Source organism: Manihot esculenta, chromosome 16 (assembly GCF_001659605.2).
Source record: "Manihot esculenta cultivar AM560-2 chromosome 16, M.esculenta_v8, whole genome shotgun sequence".
NCBI lineage: Eukaryota > Viridiplantae > Streptophyta > Magnoliopsida > Malpighiales > Euphorbiaceae > Manihot > Manihot esculenta.
The window spans coordinates 2,897,131-2,914,821 of record NC_035176.2 but is presented as its reverse complement, the minus strand read 5'-3'; the positions used below and the strand labels follow the sequence as shown (position 1 = coordinate 2,914,821).

General features: G+C 30.3%; 2 protein-coding genes across 2 annotated transcripts; one reads left to right on the top strand and one right to left on the bottom strand.

Moving 5' to 3' along the window:
* Positions 1–1,542: 1,542 nt before the first annotated feature.
* Positions 1,543–6,130, top strand: LOC110604255 (protein LOL2). The gene is made up of 4 exons (XM_021742407.2): positions 1,543–1,763; positions 4,505–4,612; positions 5,070–5,179; positions 5,707–6,130. The coding sequence occupies exons 2-4, from the start codon at positions 4,507–4,509 to the stop codon at positions 5,776–5,778; spliced, it is 288 nt and encodes a 95-aa protein (XP_021598099.1). The 5' UTR covers positions 1,543–1,763; positions 4,505–4,506; the 3' UTR covers positions 5,779–6,130.
* A 5,109-nt stretch (positions 6,131–11,239) lies between these two features.
* On the bottom strand, positions 11,240–13,692 carry LOC110603381. The gene is made up of 8 exons (XM_021741095.2): positions 13,466–13,692; positions 13,282–13,371; positions 12,800–12,859; positions 12,674–12,713; positions 12,468–12,561; positions 11,766–11,825; positions 11,591–11,682; positions 11,240–11,486 (listed from the first exon to the last, which is right to left on the bottom strand). Exons 1-8 carry the CDS (start codon positions 13,570–13,572, stop codon positions 11,400–11,402), a joined length of 630 nt encoding a protein of 209 aa, XP_021596787.1. The 5' UTR covers positions 13,573–13,692; the 3' UTR covers positions 11,240–11,399.
* Positions 13,693–17,691: the final 3,999 nt, after the last annotated feature.

Here is a 17,691-nt window from a genome sequence, read left to right as displayed (position 1 = left end):
TTTTGCTCCTTTGAATAATACGAGAATTTTATTTTTTTTTTCTCAGTATTTTTTTTCAGTATGGTAGAAGAGAACCTGTTTTTTTTCTTTCAAAATATCAGTGGCCATCCAATCTACTCAACCTACAAATTAACAAAACTATTATCTTCATGCCCCTCAAATCTTTATTATCTACACGGAATGAGAATCCTGCTTTGGTGCTATTATTCCTTGAGGCCATGGCGCTTCTATCCAAAAACAAGATCAAATCATAGATGCACATTGCCAACTCCTGCACAAACAGATCAGATGTATCCAGCCTAGGAAAAATGCAACACAACTGTGCTTTCTTAGATCACAAAGTCACTTTCAACTTCAATTCTCCTGTTTGTGAGGAACAGTGAGAGATACCTCTTTAAATAATGTTTCTAACACTTTTCTCACTTCAATAACTTCTTGTGGCCTTAATTTAGCAACCAAATCTACTAACTGTGTCTCATAATACTAATAGGATTGATTACTCATCAACAAATTATTTCTTCACTTTTTTAAGGTAATCACTCACTTTCTTAAGATAATCACAGTTGAGGTCAAAGGAGGTTTGTATGTCCTGAACAACTCCAACAGCACATCCACAGCACTTGCAGCATTCTCCACACATTTTGATATCTGAGTTTTAGTCTTGGACATCCCTCTCCTGCCTTACTTTCCATTTGTTTTTCCATTCCAATAAAAGAAGTTCTATAGCTCGTGACATTTGTCATCTAGCAATACAAAGGAAACTACCTTTTTCTGTCAGTCAAATAAAATATTTAAAGGCTTTTGAATTATTTCATGTTGATATGGGGACTTTTTCAATTATTTCTCTTATGGCCATAAATTTACGCTATTATGTAATAAATTGATTAATTCATTTTGATTAGTAGGATTGTATTAATAGTAAATTTATAATTAGGGTAATTTATGATTTAGTCCCTGGATATTACCATTATTAACAAGTCAGTCCCTGTATTTTTAAAAATCTATTAAAACGTCCTTATATTTTCTCTCCGTCAACGAAATAGTCTTTCTATCTATTTTTCCCGTTAAAAATATAGTAAAAGACTATATTACCCCCCATTATTTTTCTCCTTCTCCTCCTCCTTCCTTTTCTTCTTCATCAATTCTTCTTCTTCTGCTTCTTCTTCTTCTCCTTCTTCTCCTCCTTCTTCTTCTGCTTCTTCTCCTTCTTCTCCTTCTTCTCATTCTCTTCTTCTCATTCTCTTCTTCTTCTTCTTCTTCTTTTTCTTCTTCAAATAAAACATAAGGACGTTTTAATAGGTTTCTAAAAATACAGGGACTGACTTATTAATAATGGTAATATCCAGGGACTAAATCGTAAATTATCCTAAAAATAATTTTTAAAATTTCAAATTCATCATCTCCGAGCAAATACGGCCTATAGATGTTAGTTGAAACAAAATTTTATTTTAAATAGAGTAATTTTTTTTTTTTTAATTTTTGTGAAACAGTAAACTTGAGAGTGAAAGCACGCGCTGATGGCAAAGTGGATGGGTCCACGTCACTAAAGCCGATGCACAATTCCATTGTGCTTCTGCGAAGAGAACCTCGCAACGGAAGACACTTTCCACTATTCACTTCCTAAGCCGTCCAATACATCCTTCTCCCCATCTCTCTCTTTCTCTTTTATCTGCCACCAAATTCTCCATTGAAGCTCCGTGGGAGCTCTCAATCACCCAGCACAGAGAAGATTCTTCTCTATTATCAAAATTTTCCCTTTTCGGGTATGTCTTTACTGGTTGGATTAATCTTTTGTTTCTTTGTTTTAATCTATGATTGTGTGTGCTGATGTGAGGAGAAACTATGGATCCTGTGTGTTTGATAGCGTTTTGTCATCTCTCACTGTGTTTGAAAAGCCCTTTTTCTTGTATTAGGTTTCAAGGGTAGTAAAGGTTAATGGCAGAATTTAGGGGTAAATTTTATTTCTTGTTTTGGTTGTTTATCTGTGGGGAAAAAATGAAGAAAGGAGAAGAAAGATTGTAGAGCTCTTGTCGCTCGAGAAATTTAGGAATCATTGGAACTAGTTTGGAGGGGAAAAAAAATTCTATTTCTTATTTATTGTATGCAAACGTTGGAAGCAAACGTTCTAATCTCAATGTGGAGTTTGCACTTGCAGAGAACCGAAACTAATCAGGTTTAATTGAGGTCTATTCAAATTCTAGTTCTCTTAATGACAAATCAATTGGCAGTTGTTCAAGAGCTCGTACAGTGGCTTGGTAGAGTTTGGATTTTCAGCTTAAATTATTATTGTTATTATTATTTTGTGTGTGATTCTAGTTCTCTTAATAACATTAATTTGCATTCGTTCAAAAGCTCGTACAGTGGCTTGGTAGAGTCTGAATTTTCAACTTAAAATTATTATTATTTTTTTGTGTGTGGGTTTTTTTCTTTTTTTTTTTTTTTTTTTTTTTTTTTTTTTGGGGTCGGGGGGGGGGGGGGGGGTGTTGGGGGGCGTGTTAATTTGAAATACTTGATTTTCTTGAATATTAACCTTTGTTTGGTATAAGTCTTGTTTGAGACTATTAAAGTTGAGAAAAGTACTTCATTAATTAGAAAATATTAAAAATTTATTTAAAATTATTTTACCCATATTTTAGTTATAAGAACAACAAAATAATATAATTGCATTTTCCAAACTGATATTTTCAACATCATTTAAAATTATGCCCTTCTCTAACCCTTAACCTCAATGAAACAGGCTCTAAGAGGTAAAGAGATGCTTTAGTTAGTTGTTGTCCTGTATGTTTGCTTTGCTAAATATTTTGGGAGTTCTAGATATTTGCACTTGCTCAATTTTTCCCCTTTTCTAATCGCAAGTATAGAGGTTCTGCCACCTATAGGTTAACTTTTTGGTTAAGTTCATTTTCCTTCCAAATTTAATGGCCAACTTCCTCATTGATTAAAGAATTCAAAAGATCCCCATCTGTGCTTGATAGCCCAAAACTGCTGTTTCTCTCTCATCCATGTTGTAATTTATTTGTTGCCTTCTAGTTTCTAAAGTTTATTTTTTTTCCTTCATTTTTTAAATCCAACATCATTTAGCTTTCAAGGGGATAATTCTTTATTTTGTTAACTGATGATGGCATTTAGAATTGATAACTAATGGTTAGTCCTTGTAGTTGTGCTAGGAAAGCAGTAGACGTGAAAATGGTGTTTTGAAGGTTTGGCAGTTGCAAGGGTTGAAGGTTTGGATCTTAATTAAAGTAAAGTTGTTCAGAAGAATTCATTCCTATTTTACTTTACCTTTTTCATAATGCATAATCTATCCACTAATGCAGATACATTTTTCAATTTTGCAAAAATATGTGGTGTTAACATTCCAGATCAGCGAAAATTTATTTTTTCTTTAGAAATGCATGGATACCGGATCATATTTTCCACTTTGCTTTTATTTTGTTTCATTGGCATTTAAGAGTTTATTTTTCCCCTTCTTTTAATTTCACGAAGTAAAATTACCATCTCATCTAATTTTTGGGGGGTTTAAATATCCTATTGTCCTTATAATTGTTGAATTAACTTGTTTTCTGGTCTTATATGGATAAATCTCATTCTCAGAAGTATATCCTAAAACAGCTGTTTACTATTTCATCACTTGACAACAAGTACTGTAACTGTGGTGGAAGTGTTTTGAAACATATTGTTCAGTCTCCAAATTGTTTCTATTTGCAGTTTCCTCAGGAATTTTGATGTAAAATGAAGATCTAGACTTGCATGGTTCAACAAGGTCCCATTTGTTTGAATACCTGAATGTATTTATATTGTAGAATTGTTGGCTGCTGAGTAATTGATAATTGATGTTACTAAATACTTTTTTTGTTATTATTATTTTCTATTTTTTGGACCACCAACTGTTAACCAATGAAACTAACTTCAATTATTTCATAGTTTAAATGAACTAATAGGCTTCTATTGGATTGCCTAAATTGTTTAGCCATTTATTGTCACCATCACTTTGCCTAATGGAGTTTGGCAGGAATATGCTTTTAGGTTGAATAGCATTATTTACTGGTATGCTTCTCTATTATCAATTTTTTCCCTTTTTGGGTATGTCTTTACTGGCTGGATCAATCCTTTGTTTCTTTATTTTTGTCTTTATGGTTGTGTGTGCTGATGTAAGGAGAAACTATGGATCCTATGTGTTTGATAGCGTTTTGTCATCTTTCACTGTGTTTGAAAAACTTTTTATTGTGTTTGGTTGAAGCGTAGTAAAGGGTAATGGCGGAATTTAGGGCTAAATTTTATTTCTTGTTTTGGTTGTTTCTCTATGAGGGAAAAAATGAGGAGAAGAGAAAGAAAGATTGTAGAAAATCGCTCTTGTCGCTTGAGAAATTTAGGCATCATGGGAACTAGTCTGGAGGGGAAAAAAATTCTATTTCTTTATTTATTTTATGCAAACTTTATAATCTCAATGTGGAGTTTCCACTCGCAGAGAACCGAAACTAATCAGGTTTAATTGGTGATGCAGAAATGGCTCAAATGGTTTGTGGTTCTTGTCGTAGTTTGCTTTCGTATCCAAAAGGAGCTAGAAATGTTCAGTGTTCAAGTTGTCAAATGGTCAACTTTGTATTAGAAGGTACCTCGTTTTCTGCCTTTAGCTAAATGAATACTTAATTGCATGTGTAATTGCAGTTGAGCTTCTTATTAGATGGGAAGTCCCAAGTCCTCACTGAAGTCATGCTGATGTTTGAATTGCATATATAGATCCTTGCATCAGATACATATACCTCTCTCTTGCTTTCTCTTTCTCTCATCTATATCAGGTTTACTCAGCAGGGCTGGAGATATGATGTTTATTTGATTCACTTCACGATTCACATTATCAACCAATATCCCCTCTTATCAGATAAGAACATATTAGGAGTGAGCCTCGACTAATAATAGGAGCTAAATTAATCAAACACTATATCCTTATAACATGTGCGTGTATTGGATTTGGTGAAGGATTGCATTTGACTCCACAGAACACGACATCTGGTAATAGATTATGGACCTGGTATCATAATAGAATTTAATATGATCCTTCATTTCAGCACATGAGATTGGGCAAGTTAATTGTGGTGGATGTGCAGTTTTGCTGATGTATCCATATGGAGCCTCATCCGTTCGATGTTCCTCCTGTCATTTCATAACAGAAATTGGTGTAAGTAATAATTTCACATTATATATTGCACCTTTTTGTGCGTCTTTCTTCACATTGTATTAATGATGATTCGCATGACAATTCAAGTGTTTAATAGAAGGTGCTGAAAGTAACAACAAAATTTTGAGATGCTATATTAACTGCACCAAGGCACTATCATCATTTTGAGGTTGAACTGTAATATTAGAATCATGAAAGTTGAAGCAACTTACGAGCCAAAAAATCCAAAAAATCATCATGTTACCATTTCTTTATCATCTGGAATTTACATTTGCTGTCATATATCACTCAGGATGATAATGATATAAATGTTTGTCAAGAATTGTAGTTATATTCTATTACAAAACTATTTCGATGCATGCTTGTACCATAATATTTAGAATTTTGTAAAGTTGTTGGAATTGTTATTAACAAAGATTGAGTAATCACTATGTCCTCTGTCTTCTATCATGTGGCAGTTCTTTATAATGCATACTGAGTTGTATGTCTACTAGACGATAATTGAAATTACTAATGATTTTCTGCAGGTTCACAACAGGAGGCCACCATGGTCTGTAATCCAAGGTTACCCTCCTCCATCACCGAACCCTGTTCAGTGACCGGGCTTCACTGGGTTCTCATCCTTAACGCTGCAAATGGAAATATCTTTTGTCATAAATGCAAATATCTTTTGTCATAAATGCAAAGTAAATTGTTTTTGTAGATGATAAAGTCCCTGGCCAGAACATAATCCATCTGAGGTAACTTCTTTGGATGTGCATGAACTAATGGACTAATCGATAAAAGTGAGGATACTACTGGGTGAGCCATTTTTGAACTCCTTAGGAATGGGGCTGTCATCTGTTTCTTATCAATTCCATATTTGTTAGAATGGAAGCTATGTAATACTCTGCCTTTGGTTAATTTTGAGCAATAGAACATATTTAGGCCTTTTACAGATTTTCTCACAAATGACACTGTCCTGCCACTGCAATGATATTCTTCTGTTCCTCTCTACTTAAAAACATTAAGCACTTTCACTGAATTTTCATACGATAAGAGGTTTATGCCATTACTGCTAAAAATTAGAGGAAATTATTGGGTGTATTTGGAGTATTTAATTTTTAAGTGTTGGAAAACTCTTTCATACTGCACAAATACCCAACTAAATAGAAAACTATTATCAATTTATTTTTCTAGAATTTATCATAATTTTAATTAAAAAGTATACACTTGGTTCTGGTGAAAATTATTCTAGAAAAATATGGCCTTATGGTCGTATTTGTTTGTCTAGATATAACCAAGGATTGCACAAAAATGTTAGTTTGAAATGGTACGATTAGGGATGTAAATGGGTAGGATACCCGTGAAATTGAGGGTATCCAAATCCGAATCCGATTATATATAAAATTTTCAAATTCGTCCCAAATTCGTTTAGTATTTTAATTTTATTATCCGTATCCGTTTCAAATTCGTTTAATAATACCTGCATATTACCCGAAACCGATTGAACCCGATTTTTTTTAATTTAATTCAATGATAAAAGATTTAAAGATCTAGATACTTATTTTCCTTTTTTTATGCACCACATGAATTTAATTCCACAACCATCATTATACATATTAAAAAAGAATGAAACAAAAAGCAATATCCAAAACTCACAACCGCCATTCAAGAGAAATTTGAAAATCCAAAGTAATGAAAAATATAGCAATTCATACTAAAAATTAAGAAAAAAAAAAAGAAAGAAAGAAAAAGAAAAACAACCAGAATATATAAAAAAAAATGAATGCTTATTATTATTATTTTCAATGTTCATGTGGTTACCGGAGGAAAGGAAGCAAAGAAGAGACGCTCTTTTTTTCTTTTCTTTTTCTTTTTGAGAATACTGTGGGAGATGTCAGATGTGTGGGAGATGTGGTTACCCATGGAAAGTGGGACTGTGGGAGATGTCACCGACCGGAGAGAGGAGATATCGCTAACTGGAGAGAAAGGAGATGTCGCCGGGGAAAGAAAGGAGACGTTGCCGGTGCCGATGCCGATTGGGGTGCCGGCATTCAGTGAAGTGGAGAGAGAGGGACCCGTGGAAAGTGGGACTGTGGGAGATGTCACCGACCGGAGAGAGGAGATATCGCTGACTGGAGAGAAAGGAGACGTCGCTGAGGAGAGAAAGGAGACGTCGCCGGTGCCAATGCCGATTGGGGTGCCGGCAGTCAGTGAAGTGGGGAGAGAGAGAAGGGAAGCAGGGGAGAGAGGCGCCGACGGAGAGAGAGAGGTAAAATGAAAAATGGAATCAGTAAAATGGAAAATGGAATAAGAGATTAGGGTTAGTTTGTTAATATAGTTAATCGGGTTCGGGTAATTGGGCGGGTTCGGGTTTAAAAAATTTTACCCTCTCGAATTCAGGTAGGGTTCGGAATTAAGTGATGGGTATCCGATTTTGATGTTTAAATTTGGGAGATATATGTCTTATTGATGGGGCATTGGTGTGGCCATGAGGTGTATTTTATTATTTTTTATTAAATTTATTTTGTAATTTAATTCAAATTTTTTATAAGATGATATAATTTAACTTATAATTTCCAAAATTTATTTTTTTATCGCTAAATTCGTGGAACATAATAATTATTTTTTTATTTCTTGTGCGAAGGAGCATGATAAGATTTCTTTCTATTTTATGATTTTGGAACTCTTAAATTTTTTTGGATTTTAACCATATCTATTTTGAATTAAGTTTATATGCTTATGTCTTGAAACATTGGCTTATAAGCATCAAAAAGACTGAAATTTATAAGACCAATTGTAGATAGTGAGACTAATATTTATTTTTTATGATATTTGAAATAATTTTTTTTTTACAGCGAATATAATGAAATTTCTAGCCATAACTACTTCAACAGTATTTGAAAGGAAGGAAAGCTTGTTATAATTTTTATTCAAATTAGTGGTAAATAAAAAGAAATCGAAACTATGGTCTTTTGCACTAGATGAAAAAGAGAAAAGAAAAATAATGAAGTTATAGAAATTTAGCGGTAAAGAATGATAAATTTATGGATTTTGAATTAAATTGTAATGATTTTTAAAAATTTAAATTAAATTGAAAAATAATAAAAAAGATTTAGATTTTTTTATTAAAAATGTGTTATAGAAGTCAAATAAAAATAATTAATAAGCCACGTGGCCTTGCCTATAAAGAAGCCAACTTCTCACATTCAAATTTTAAAGTTGGATACAGTTATAATAAAATATATAAATTTAAGGTTAAATCATAAAAAAAAAATATTTAAATTTTTTTTAATGTAAATAGGCATATTAATTATGATAAAATGTACATGAAAAGCTTATCATGATAAAAAAAAGTATTATGCACTCCAAGGCTTAGCCTGGTGAAAAGTGCATCATGTAGCTTTGAAAGGTCTAAGTTCGGCTCTCCCAATCCCTATTTCAAAAAAAAAAAAAAAAGTATTATGAAAGATGAGAACCACATCGCTGTATATAATAATTTATAAGATGTAAATTACTATTATTATTATATAATAATTTAATAATTGTCATTAAATTATATTTTATATAATTATTATTATAATAATTTATACTAACATTGTTAGTGTGGAAAAATTCTTCTACCAGTCATTATAGCTGTGATAGTTAGAAATAGTTCTGGGTCTTTAGTTATTGAACGTGTTATTCATGTCATTGAATGTGAAATGGACTATTTGCTAATATATGACAGCATTATAGTGGTATATTCTCTGTTTTCTTGAAATAGCAGCTCCACAGTACCTTCAATTCATAGGGTTTCCTCCATACTTCAGCAGATATCTTTTCGACATATTTCTTAAATAGTCCTAACTTCTTAGTTTCATTATACTTTTGAGTAATTGAGTGTCTTGTTATGATATATTAATTTTGTTGTTCAAAATAATCTTATAATGCAATTTCAGTTGCAGATAATAAATAAATAAAGAAGTTAGGTGCTTATGATTAAGAGTGGTTGCTACTTTTCACAAGTCAATTGTGATCTCTACGCTTTAAGCCGTGAGGGGTAGGCTTTTTCATTCATAATCAATTTAAGATTTTCTCACGAATTCCACTTCAAAAAACTCTTCCAGGTGGAATGAGAAACTTTTTCAAAAAATTTAATAGAAAATTTAATTATATTGCATTATGATCTACCAAACATCGATAGTTTAAGTTTTTTTCACTCTCACTTGTGAGGCTTTTGTGTTTAGAAATCGAAAGAACATCAGATTTTGAAGCTTTTGTTCTATCTATCCTATATCTAAGTGTTGTTTGCAGCTAATTTCAAATTTTTGGCTTCAACAACCCAGAAAATTATAAGATTCTGTGCGATCCACTGCCGTTTTGCTTCACCCATGGTCTCTAAGAATTTGCATTTCAACTTCGGCTTTGTCATGGTTCTATCACCTATTTTTCAAATGGCATATTGGTTATATATCTTATATAAACTTTATCTTCAGCTTCATATGTAGAGAGTTTATTAAAGGGTCAGTTTGGTATTGCAGTTGTAGTTTCTTTTGAAAAAAAAAAAATTAATACATTAATTAGAAAATATGAAAAATTAATTGAAAATTAAATTTGACATTTAATCATAAAAATAATAAATTAATAAAACAATTTTTAAATTTATACTGCTTTTTTCCATACTTAAATGATTTTTTATTTGAAAAACGTTTTTCTTGCTTAGATTTATAATATCAAAAAGGCTCCAAGTGAAGTAAAATTCTTAATATTTTATGCTGTGAATGTATTACTTTTTTCGTTTTGTTCTTTCTTTATTAGTCGAATGAAATTGGATTTCTATTTAAAAGATATGGAGAAAAAAAAGTTCTTGTATGATAAATACCAGAAATGCAAATATCAAGCTAAGGAAAGCATGATTTTATATGAAAAATTGATTTTTTCAGCTATTTATTATGTATACAGATGAATGAAATTATGTATATATATATATATATATATATATACATCCATTTTTCCAGTTCATAAAAAAAGTACATCCATTTTTATATATAATTAATAATTAAAAGATATAATTTTTTATATAGAAATATATTTTTCTTAATTTGACCCGAGTCCGAATATAAATATAAAGAACGTCTGCAATAATTTGTACAATGGAACCGTCTTCCGTACATAGAGTAGCCAGTGGGCAAGTAATAATTAATTCTTATCAATACAAAAGGAAGACGAGCCGCGTGGAATACGTCTCTTGGTTTTGGCGTCATTTTCAAAAACTCAAATTGTTTTCAATTTAAATTTATAAAATTATACAAAATTTTAAATTTCTATAAAATAAAAACAAATATAATTATTTATTCCTTGAACAAATAAATTTTATTTTTTAATAAATTTTAAACATTTATTTTAAGTAGAAAAAGTTGAAATTATTCAAATATCATTACTCATGTTTTTGCAAACACTAAAATAACATTTTAATAATATAGGTAAAATATCTATGAAAATCATCTTTTAAAGTTAAATTTAATTAATATTTTCAACACTCAAATCTATTTTACGCCTACCTAAATTTGTTTTAGTTTATTCAAACTCATCATAAACTATTATTATAATTGGAATAATATTAGGATCTGTTTAGCCTCAAATATTTTATAGATCGATAGTTTATACAAATTTTTTAAATAATTTAAAATTTTTAATAATTTTTTTATAAAATGTTTAAATTCTATTTATTTACAAATATAGTATCTAAAAATTTGTAAACATTATTATGTAAAATATCTTTCACAACATATAAAATTTGGAACCATTCAAACATAAAATTTATATTATTTTCTAATTATAAACACATTCAAATTCAAAACATATACCATTCGAACTCATTGTGATGGAATTCAATTCAATTATATGCCATTTTCTAAATCTGAATACATCTAAAATTCGGTTATCTACCATCCAATTCAATGTTGGATATTCCTAGAACTAATTAGAACTAAAAACTAGGAGAAAAAAAAAATTAATGCCTAATGTGGACCAGATCAGGTCCACCAGCAATTTCGTGCCGGAATTGTACGCCTAATTTTTTTTTTTTTTTTTTCCCTCAAAGATTGTACGCCTAAATTCACGTGTGAAGTGAAGTAACAACTGAACTATAGGATGAAAATAACAGATGATAAGGCATGAAACATGAGTAGATGCTACCTTTATCTGTATTGACCGTTAAATGCATGCACCAGAGCGTGTTAATGCAATTACTGTTTTATTCATCTGGAGGGAAGTCCTCATCCGAGGCGTTTTCCAGGAAGGAGCCTAGTGTTTTCCTCAAAATGCTGAAAGTTTTGTCATCCTGGGTTTCAAATGAGAAAACGTGCATAATTAATGTTGTGGACCTGAGAGACTGCAGATCACCAATCAATCAGCAAATAGAGTATAGACTATAATCAGTCTAACCTGCTTTTTCTTTTTCAAGGACTCCTCTAATTTAGCAATTTTATCAGCACAAGCTTTCTCTTGCTCAGATATCATAGTTTTCTCTTTCTTTCCTGATATTGGTGCATAGCAGAATGAGTGCAGTAATTATAATGTTCCTCTCAAGAAAGAGAGAATAATGTTAAACAGTGCTCACTCAGTTGTTCGTATCGCATGAACAGCCTTTCCTTGTCTTCTTCAAATTTGGAAATGGTATCTGCCAAACAACATTAACAAATCGAGCTAAAATCAACCGTAAGCAATTTTCTGGAACTGTAATTGTTGATCATAATCATTTAAAACAGAAAGCTACAAGAAGGAAAAAAAAAAAAAAAAAAAAAAGTAGATAATAACAGCGGCATAATGCCACAGGTTTACTTAAGTTGTCAGTAGTATTAAAGGAAATGAATTCAAACTAAAATTGCTCAATGTAGTGCCACCAAACCTAGAAGTCTACCATATAGAGTTGAGATTTGATCATTTTCAAGAACATTTTACGGCTTAATCCCCACAGTTCTCTAATAAGTTACATTGTTATTCTATTTATCATCTCTCTCCTACTACCCATATCATGAAGTTGCATATATAGCAAATTAGTAAATGATGTTATGTGGCTCAGAGCATATCTGCAGTTTGGAGAATACAACCTGTACCTGTAAATTTACTTAGTTATTTGTAGTAAGCTGCTTAAATCAGCAAGTCAGTTTACTTGTACGGGTCAGCTGAGTTTGTTCTAGCTCTCTTTTTAAAATCGTGAAGACTGACTGATGCAATGGATCACTTTCACATTTTTCACAAGCAGCAGTAGTATATAATATATTTAGGAATTAACTGAAAACTTGAAGCTAAAATGAACTGCCTTTTAGGGCCTGCAAATGAGCCGCTTTCTCCTTGCAAAATTTCTCGTAAATCTCCTGAAACTTTGTGGTCTCATTCTTCAAACAGTTCTCACACTGTAGATGCACAATCACTTTAAATTTCGGATCATTATATCAAACTCAAATATAAAAGCCAAAAATAGAGCTAAATCTTATCATCAATAGTTCGTCTTTGTTCTCTACAGACCTCTTTAGAGCTCTTTGAAAGTGCCCTTGCGAAACACTGCCTGGAATTGAAATGCAATTAGGGGTTAAAGTTGAATTCACCCACTCCAATCTGGTTTTAAAGATGAATATACTGGTACCATTTCACCTGTCCTTCTCAACTTTGGATTTCAACTCATCAATCATTGACCTGACCTCAGACGCCACACTGCCACCACCACAAGAAAATCATTCACCGAAACAAAGTACAATAATGGCGAACCAAAAGAAAATTATCTTCAAAATTTTCATGCCTTTTCAATCTGCGTAATTAGCAAAATCGATTTTCGTAATGAAATAAAATAGTAAAATTCAAATTCAAACGAATACTTCTAATACTTCATGAGAATTACTTTAATAACACAGGGTCTTGACAAAAAAACAGCAAAACTCAAATTCTTCGATCTCCAAAAAAAAAAAATTAGTTATGGAACAATATTCAAAATACACACAGCAACTTCACTTGGAGGTCTTGTAATCAAACAATTTAATACGTCTCTATTCAGAATCCAAAAATCTATCACAATAGAAATCAATCAATCTAACAAGTAATCGGATTCGGATTCAATTAAACCAAAACAGAGTTCTCACCTAGAAATCGTTTCCTCATTTTTCTTTTGACCGTCCTTTGCTGCCTTCTCTCTGATCTGATGTAGCGCCGACATTATCCCTTTAATATCACTGCAATTTCACCATTGTTTTCAAACCAGAACAAGGAGGGGGAAAAAATCAGAGAAAACGAAAATGCATGAAAGAATTTGATCCGGAGAGGGACCTGGACAGGTCGACATCGAACTCGTCCTCGACTCGGAATTTGGAGTCAGATTTGGTGAGAACTGACTCGGCGGCTCGCTTCCTGTGGCTTGTTTTCGCCGTCGACATTGTTATGATAACTATTGCATTAATTGAAATGAGATTAAGGGATTGAAACCTGAGCTTCGAGTGTTTTGTATGGAGCCCGCGCTTAAAATCCAAGCGCTCGCCTCGCTTTCTTTAATGTAATTTGAAATGTAAAATTTGCCTGCAGTATCTTGCATGCTATTCGTTCTGTTCTGTTATCGAGCGCCACACGGTCGCAACTCACGTGGCTGCTCTATCGTTTCTTTTATTTTTTTAAGAAAATAAAATAAATGATACTTAATTGATTTTGGGATTATAAGCATTAAAATCAATTGAATAAAAAAATTCTAACTATCACCCTTATAAGATTTTGAGATTTAAAAACTCTAAATTATAAGTTCCATAATTATTAATTTGAACTGATATATTTCATTATTTATTTTATATTATAAATAATATTAATTTCTGTTAACTATAATTAAAGTTACAAAAGAGTTTACTATTTTATTTAAAAAGAGATTTTTAAATGCTCTTTTTTACTTCTTCTTTGTATTTTTATACTCGATGTTAACTTTTATTTAAATTGTTTCAGATTTCAATTACTAGAATCTTTTATATGTATATAATTTTATTTTGAAAAATTTTAACCCGCGTTTATATATTAAATGAAAATTACCATTATATATTTATATGTGAAATTTATTATATATTTTTATTGACCATTAATTATATATATTATAAGAATATACTCATTATATTATATATTATTTTTAATGAAAATTTCAATTAAATTAAGAAAATGGTAAATTTAAATATGTATTTTTATAAATACTTACTATATTTAAAATTTAATTTTTTAATAATAACTTTAAAAGTTGCCATGATTTATATGTTTTTATCTAATGTCACTATTACAAAAATAAGTGTAATGTGGTGACCGTAAATTATTATTTTGTACATTTTAATTATGTATAAATTAATAATAATAATTTAAAAATTATTGTATTTATATTTATAATTGAAAATAAGATAATAATTTATTTAATTTTTCATAATTCAAAATAAGATAATAATTTATTTAATTTTTCATAATATATAAAAAAAATATGAGATTAAAAGTATAATATTAATAAACATAAAGTGTAGCTAAAAAATAAATATTTTTAATAATTTTAAATTACTGCCAAATTATTATTTTAATAGCATTACGGCACCGCTGCTATAAATATTTAATATTTCATAATAGATAAAAAAAAATGGGATTAAAAGCATAATATTAATAAATATAAAGTGCAAGCTAAAAAATAGATATTTTTATAATAATTTTAAATTATTATTAAATTATTGTTTTAATAGTATTAAGCCAACAATCTCATAACCGCTCCTAAAATATATCATTTAAACTCTAAAATATAGTAATATATATTTTACTTTTTTATTGATACATATTAGAGATGGCATAATAATTATTCAAAATGTATTATATATTGTCATTATATGAGAGAACCACATAGCAGTAATTCTAATAGATTGTGACAATCTATCACTCATAAGAGAGAAGATTCGATCAGCTGGATTATCAGTGCTCGAAACAATAGAAAACTCATTTTTTAGTTACCGTTAAAAGATATTATACAATATATTTTCATGATATTTATAATTATAAAATTTTTTACTAGTCCTTATTAGTCGAATTTTAAAAAAATTATTAATTAATTTTATCTTCTGATAATAGTAAAACATACATAAAAGGTATACTCTTCTTAAATTCAAATAATTTAGACTAATTTTTTGGAATTCAACTTTCTCAATAAACTTCCCTTGATAGAAATGGCCGAAGTGACTGCAGAAGGAGAGCGGCGTCCCTATTGTGTTTGTCCGAGTTTGAATTCGAGTAATGTTTTTTCAAGTTTTAGGATTTCTATTGTTATATGGATTTTATTTTTATGGGCCTAAGATTTTGTATTGTTTGATGAAAATCTTGGAACTAATTTGTATCTTCTGAGGCCTGTGATGGTTTTTCTTTAATAATACTTTCTTTTTATTAAAAAAAAAATTAGGATATGTGAAAAGAATCTCACAGCACTACCTAGATCACGGTTCACCCACTTTTTCTTTTCTTTTTCTATACTTTTTAAAATGCATGGATAAGCTAGCACTACATCTAATTTAGCCGAGAGAAGAAGATTAAAATTTCAATTAAGTCTCCGATTAGACAAGAATCTCACATCAGACAAGCCAATTGCCCATTATCTGAGAGCAATTATTGTGCTATTAGCATACTTTTTAATTATTTTATTGATAATCAATGTTTGAATGATTGTTCTATAAACTATTTTATAAAAGATCGTGACTCCAATTCACTTTTTAGAAAATTTCCATTATATTATAAAAAAATACCTTTGACATGAATAATTTATAAATTAAAGGATATTTTTGTATGATTATCTTAATACAACTAATTAGGAAATTCAAGTTTTAATAATTTCATCATAATTTTTTTCAAAAAAAAAATTATTTATAAACTTTTTCTTGTTTTATAAAAAAATATTTTCTAAAAAAGTAGATCCTATATTTTCTAACGATTAAAATACTAAAATAATTAGGGTGATTTATAATTTAGTTCCTAAGTATTACCATTATTAACAAGTCAGTCCCTGTATTTTTAGAAACCTATTAAAACGTCCTTATGTTTTATTTTCGTCAACGAAATAGTCCTTCCGTCCTATTTTTTGTTAAAATTAGATAAAGGAGGAGAGAGAAAATTTTTAAAATCCAATTTTACTCTCAAATAAAACCATTTATTTAGTCCTTGTATATTACAATTATTAACAAGTTAGTCCTTACATTTTCAAAAATCTATTAAAATATTTTTATCTTTTTTCATATCTATTAAAACGTCCTTATCGTTTTTTTTCGTCAATGAAATAGTCCCTATCTTTTCTCATATCTATTAAAGCATTCTTATCGTTTTTTCATGTCAACGAAATAGTCCATCCTCATCGTTTCTTTCTGTCAACGAAATCATCCCTCCCTATATTTTTAGAAATCTATTAAAACGTCATTATTGTTTCTTTTTGTCAACCAAATAGTCCCTATCTTTTCTCAGATCTATTAAAACGTCCTTATCGTTTCTTTTTGTCAACGAAATAGTCCCTGTCTTTTCTTTCGTCCTCCTCCTCCTCCTCCTCCTCCGAAAAAGAAGAAGAAGAAGAAGAAGAAGAAGAAGAAGAAGAAGGAGAAGAAGAAGAAGGAGGAGGAGGAGGAGAAGAAGAAGAAGAAGAAGAAGAAGAAGAAGAAGAAGAAGAGAAAGAAGAAAAAGAAGAAGAAGAAGGAGAAGAAGAAGAAGAAGAAGAAGAAGAAGAAGGAGAAGAAGAAGAAGAAGAAGAAGAAGAAGAAGAAGAAGAAGAAGAAGAAGAAGAAGAGAAAGAAGAAGAAGAAGAAGAAGAAGGAGAAGAAGAAGAAGAAGAAGAAGAAGAAGAAGAAGAAGAAGAAGAAGAAGAAGAAGAGAAAGAAGAAAAAGAAGAAGAAGAAGAGAAAGAAGAAAAAGAAGCAAAAGAAGAAGAAGGAGAAGAAGCAGAAGAAGAAGAAGGAGAAGAAGGAGAAGAAGCAGAAGAAGAAGGAGAAGAAGGAGAAGAAGCAGAAGAAGAAGGAGAAGAAGAAGAAGCAGAAGAAGCAGAAGAAGCAGAAGCAGAAGGAAGAAGAATTGATGAAGAAGAAAAGGAAGGAGGAGGAGAAGGAGAAAAATAATGGGGGGTAATATAGTCTTTTATTATATTTTTAACGGCAAAAATAGACAGAAGGACTATTTCGTTGACGGAGAGAAAACATAAGGACGTTTTAATAGGTTTCTAAAAATATAGGGACTGACTTGTTAATAATGGTAATACCCAGGGACTAAATCGTAAATTACCCTAATAATTAATTGATAAAAAATATTTTTTAATTAAAAAAATTACTTTATTTTGAAGAAAATTATTTTAAAAAAAATATTTTCTATATTTTAAAAATTTTATATGAGAAGTATTTTAGAAGAATTTAAAATAATTAAGCATAAAAAAACTAACCTGGATATATGGATTTATTCCCTTTTTTTAAAATAAAGAATAGGGAATTTAGGTTCAAACCTAAGTCTATGAAGTGATTTACATATACCTCAAT

Coding starts and splice junctions, on each gene's coding strand:
- LOC110604255 (XM_021742407.2), top strand. CDS start 4,507: ATGGCTCAAATGGTTTGTGGTTCTTGTCGTAGTTTGCTTTCGTATCCA. Junction 4,613..5,069: donor GGTCAACTTTGTATTAGAAG/GTACCTCGTTTT, acceptor CCTTCATTTCAG/CACATGAGATTGGGCAAGTT. Junction 5,180..5,706: donor ATTTCATAACAGAAATTGGT/GTAAGTAATAAT, acceptor GATTTTCTGCAG/GTTCACAACAGGAGGCCACC.
- LOC110603381 (XM_021741095.2), bottom strand. CDS start 13,572: ATGTCGACGGCGAAAACAAGCCACAGGAAGCGAGCCGCCGAGTCAGTT. Junction 12,860..13,281: donor AATGAGGAAACGATTTCTAG/GTGAGAACTCTG, acceptor TGGTGGTGGCAG/TGTGGCGTCTGAGGTCAGGT. Junction 11,683..11,765: donor CATGCGATACGAACAACTGA/GTGAGCACTGTT, acceptor CACCAATATCAG/GAAAGAAAGAGAAAACTATG.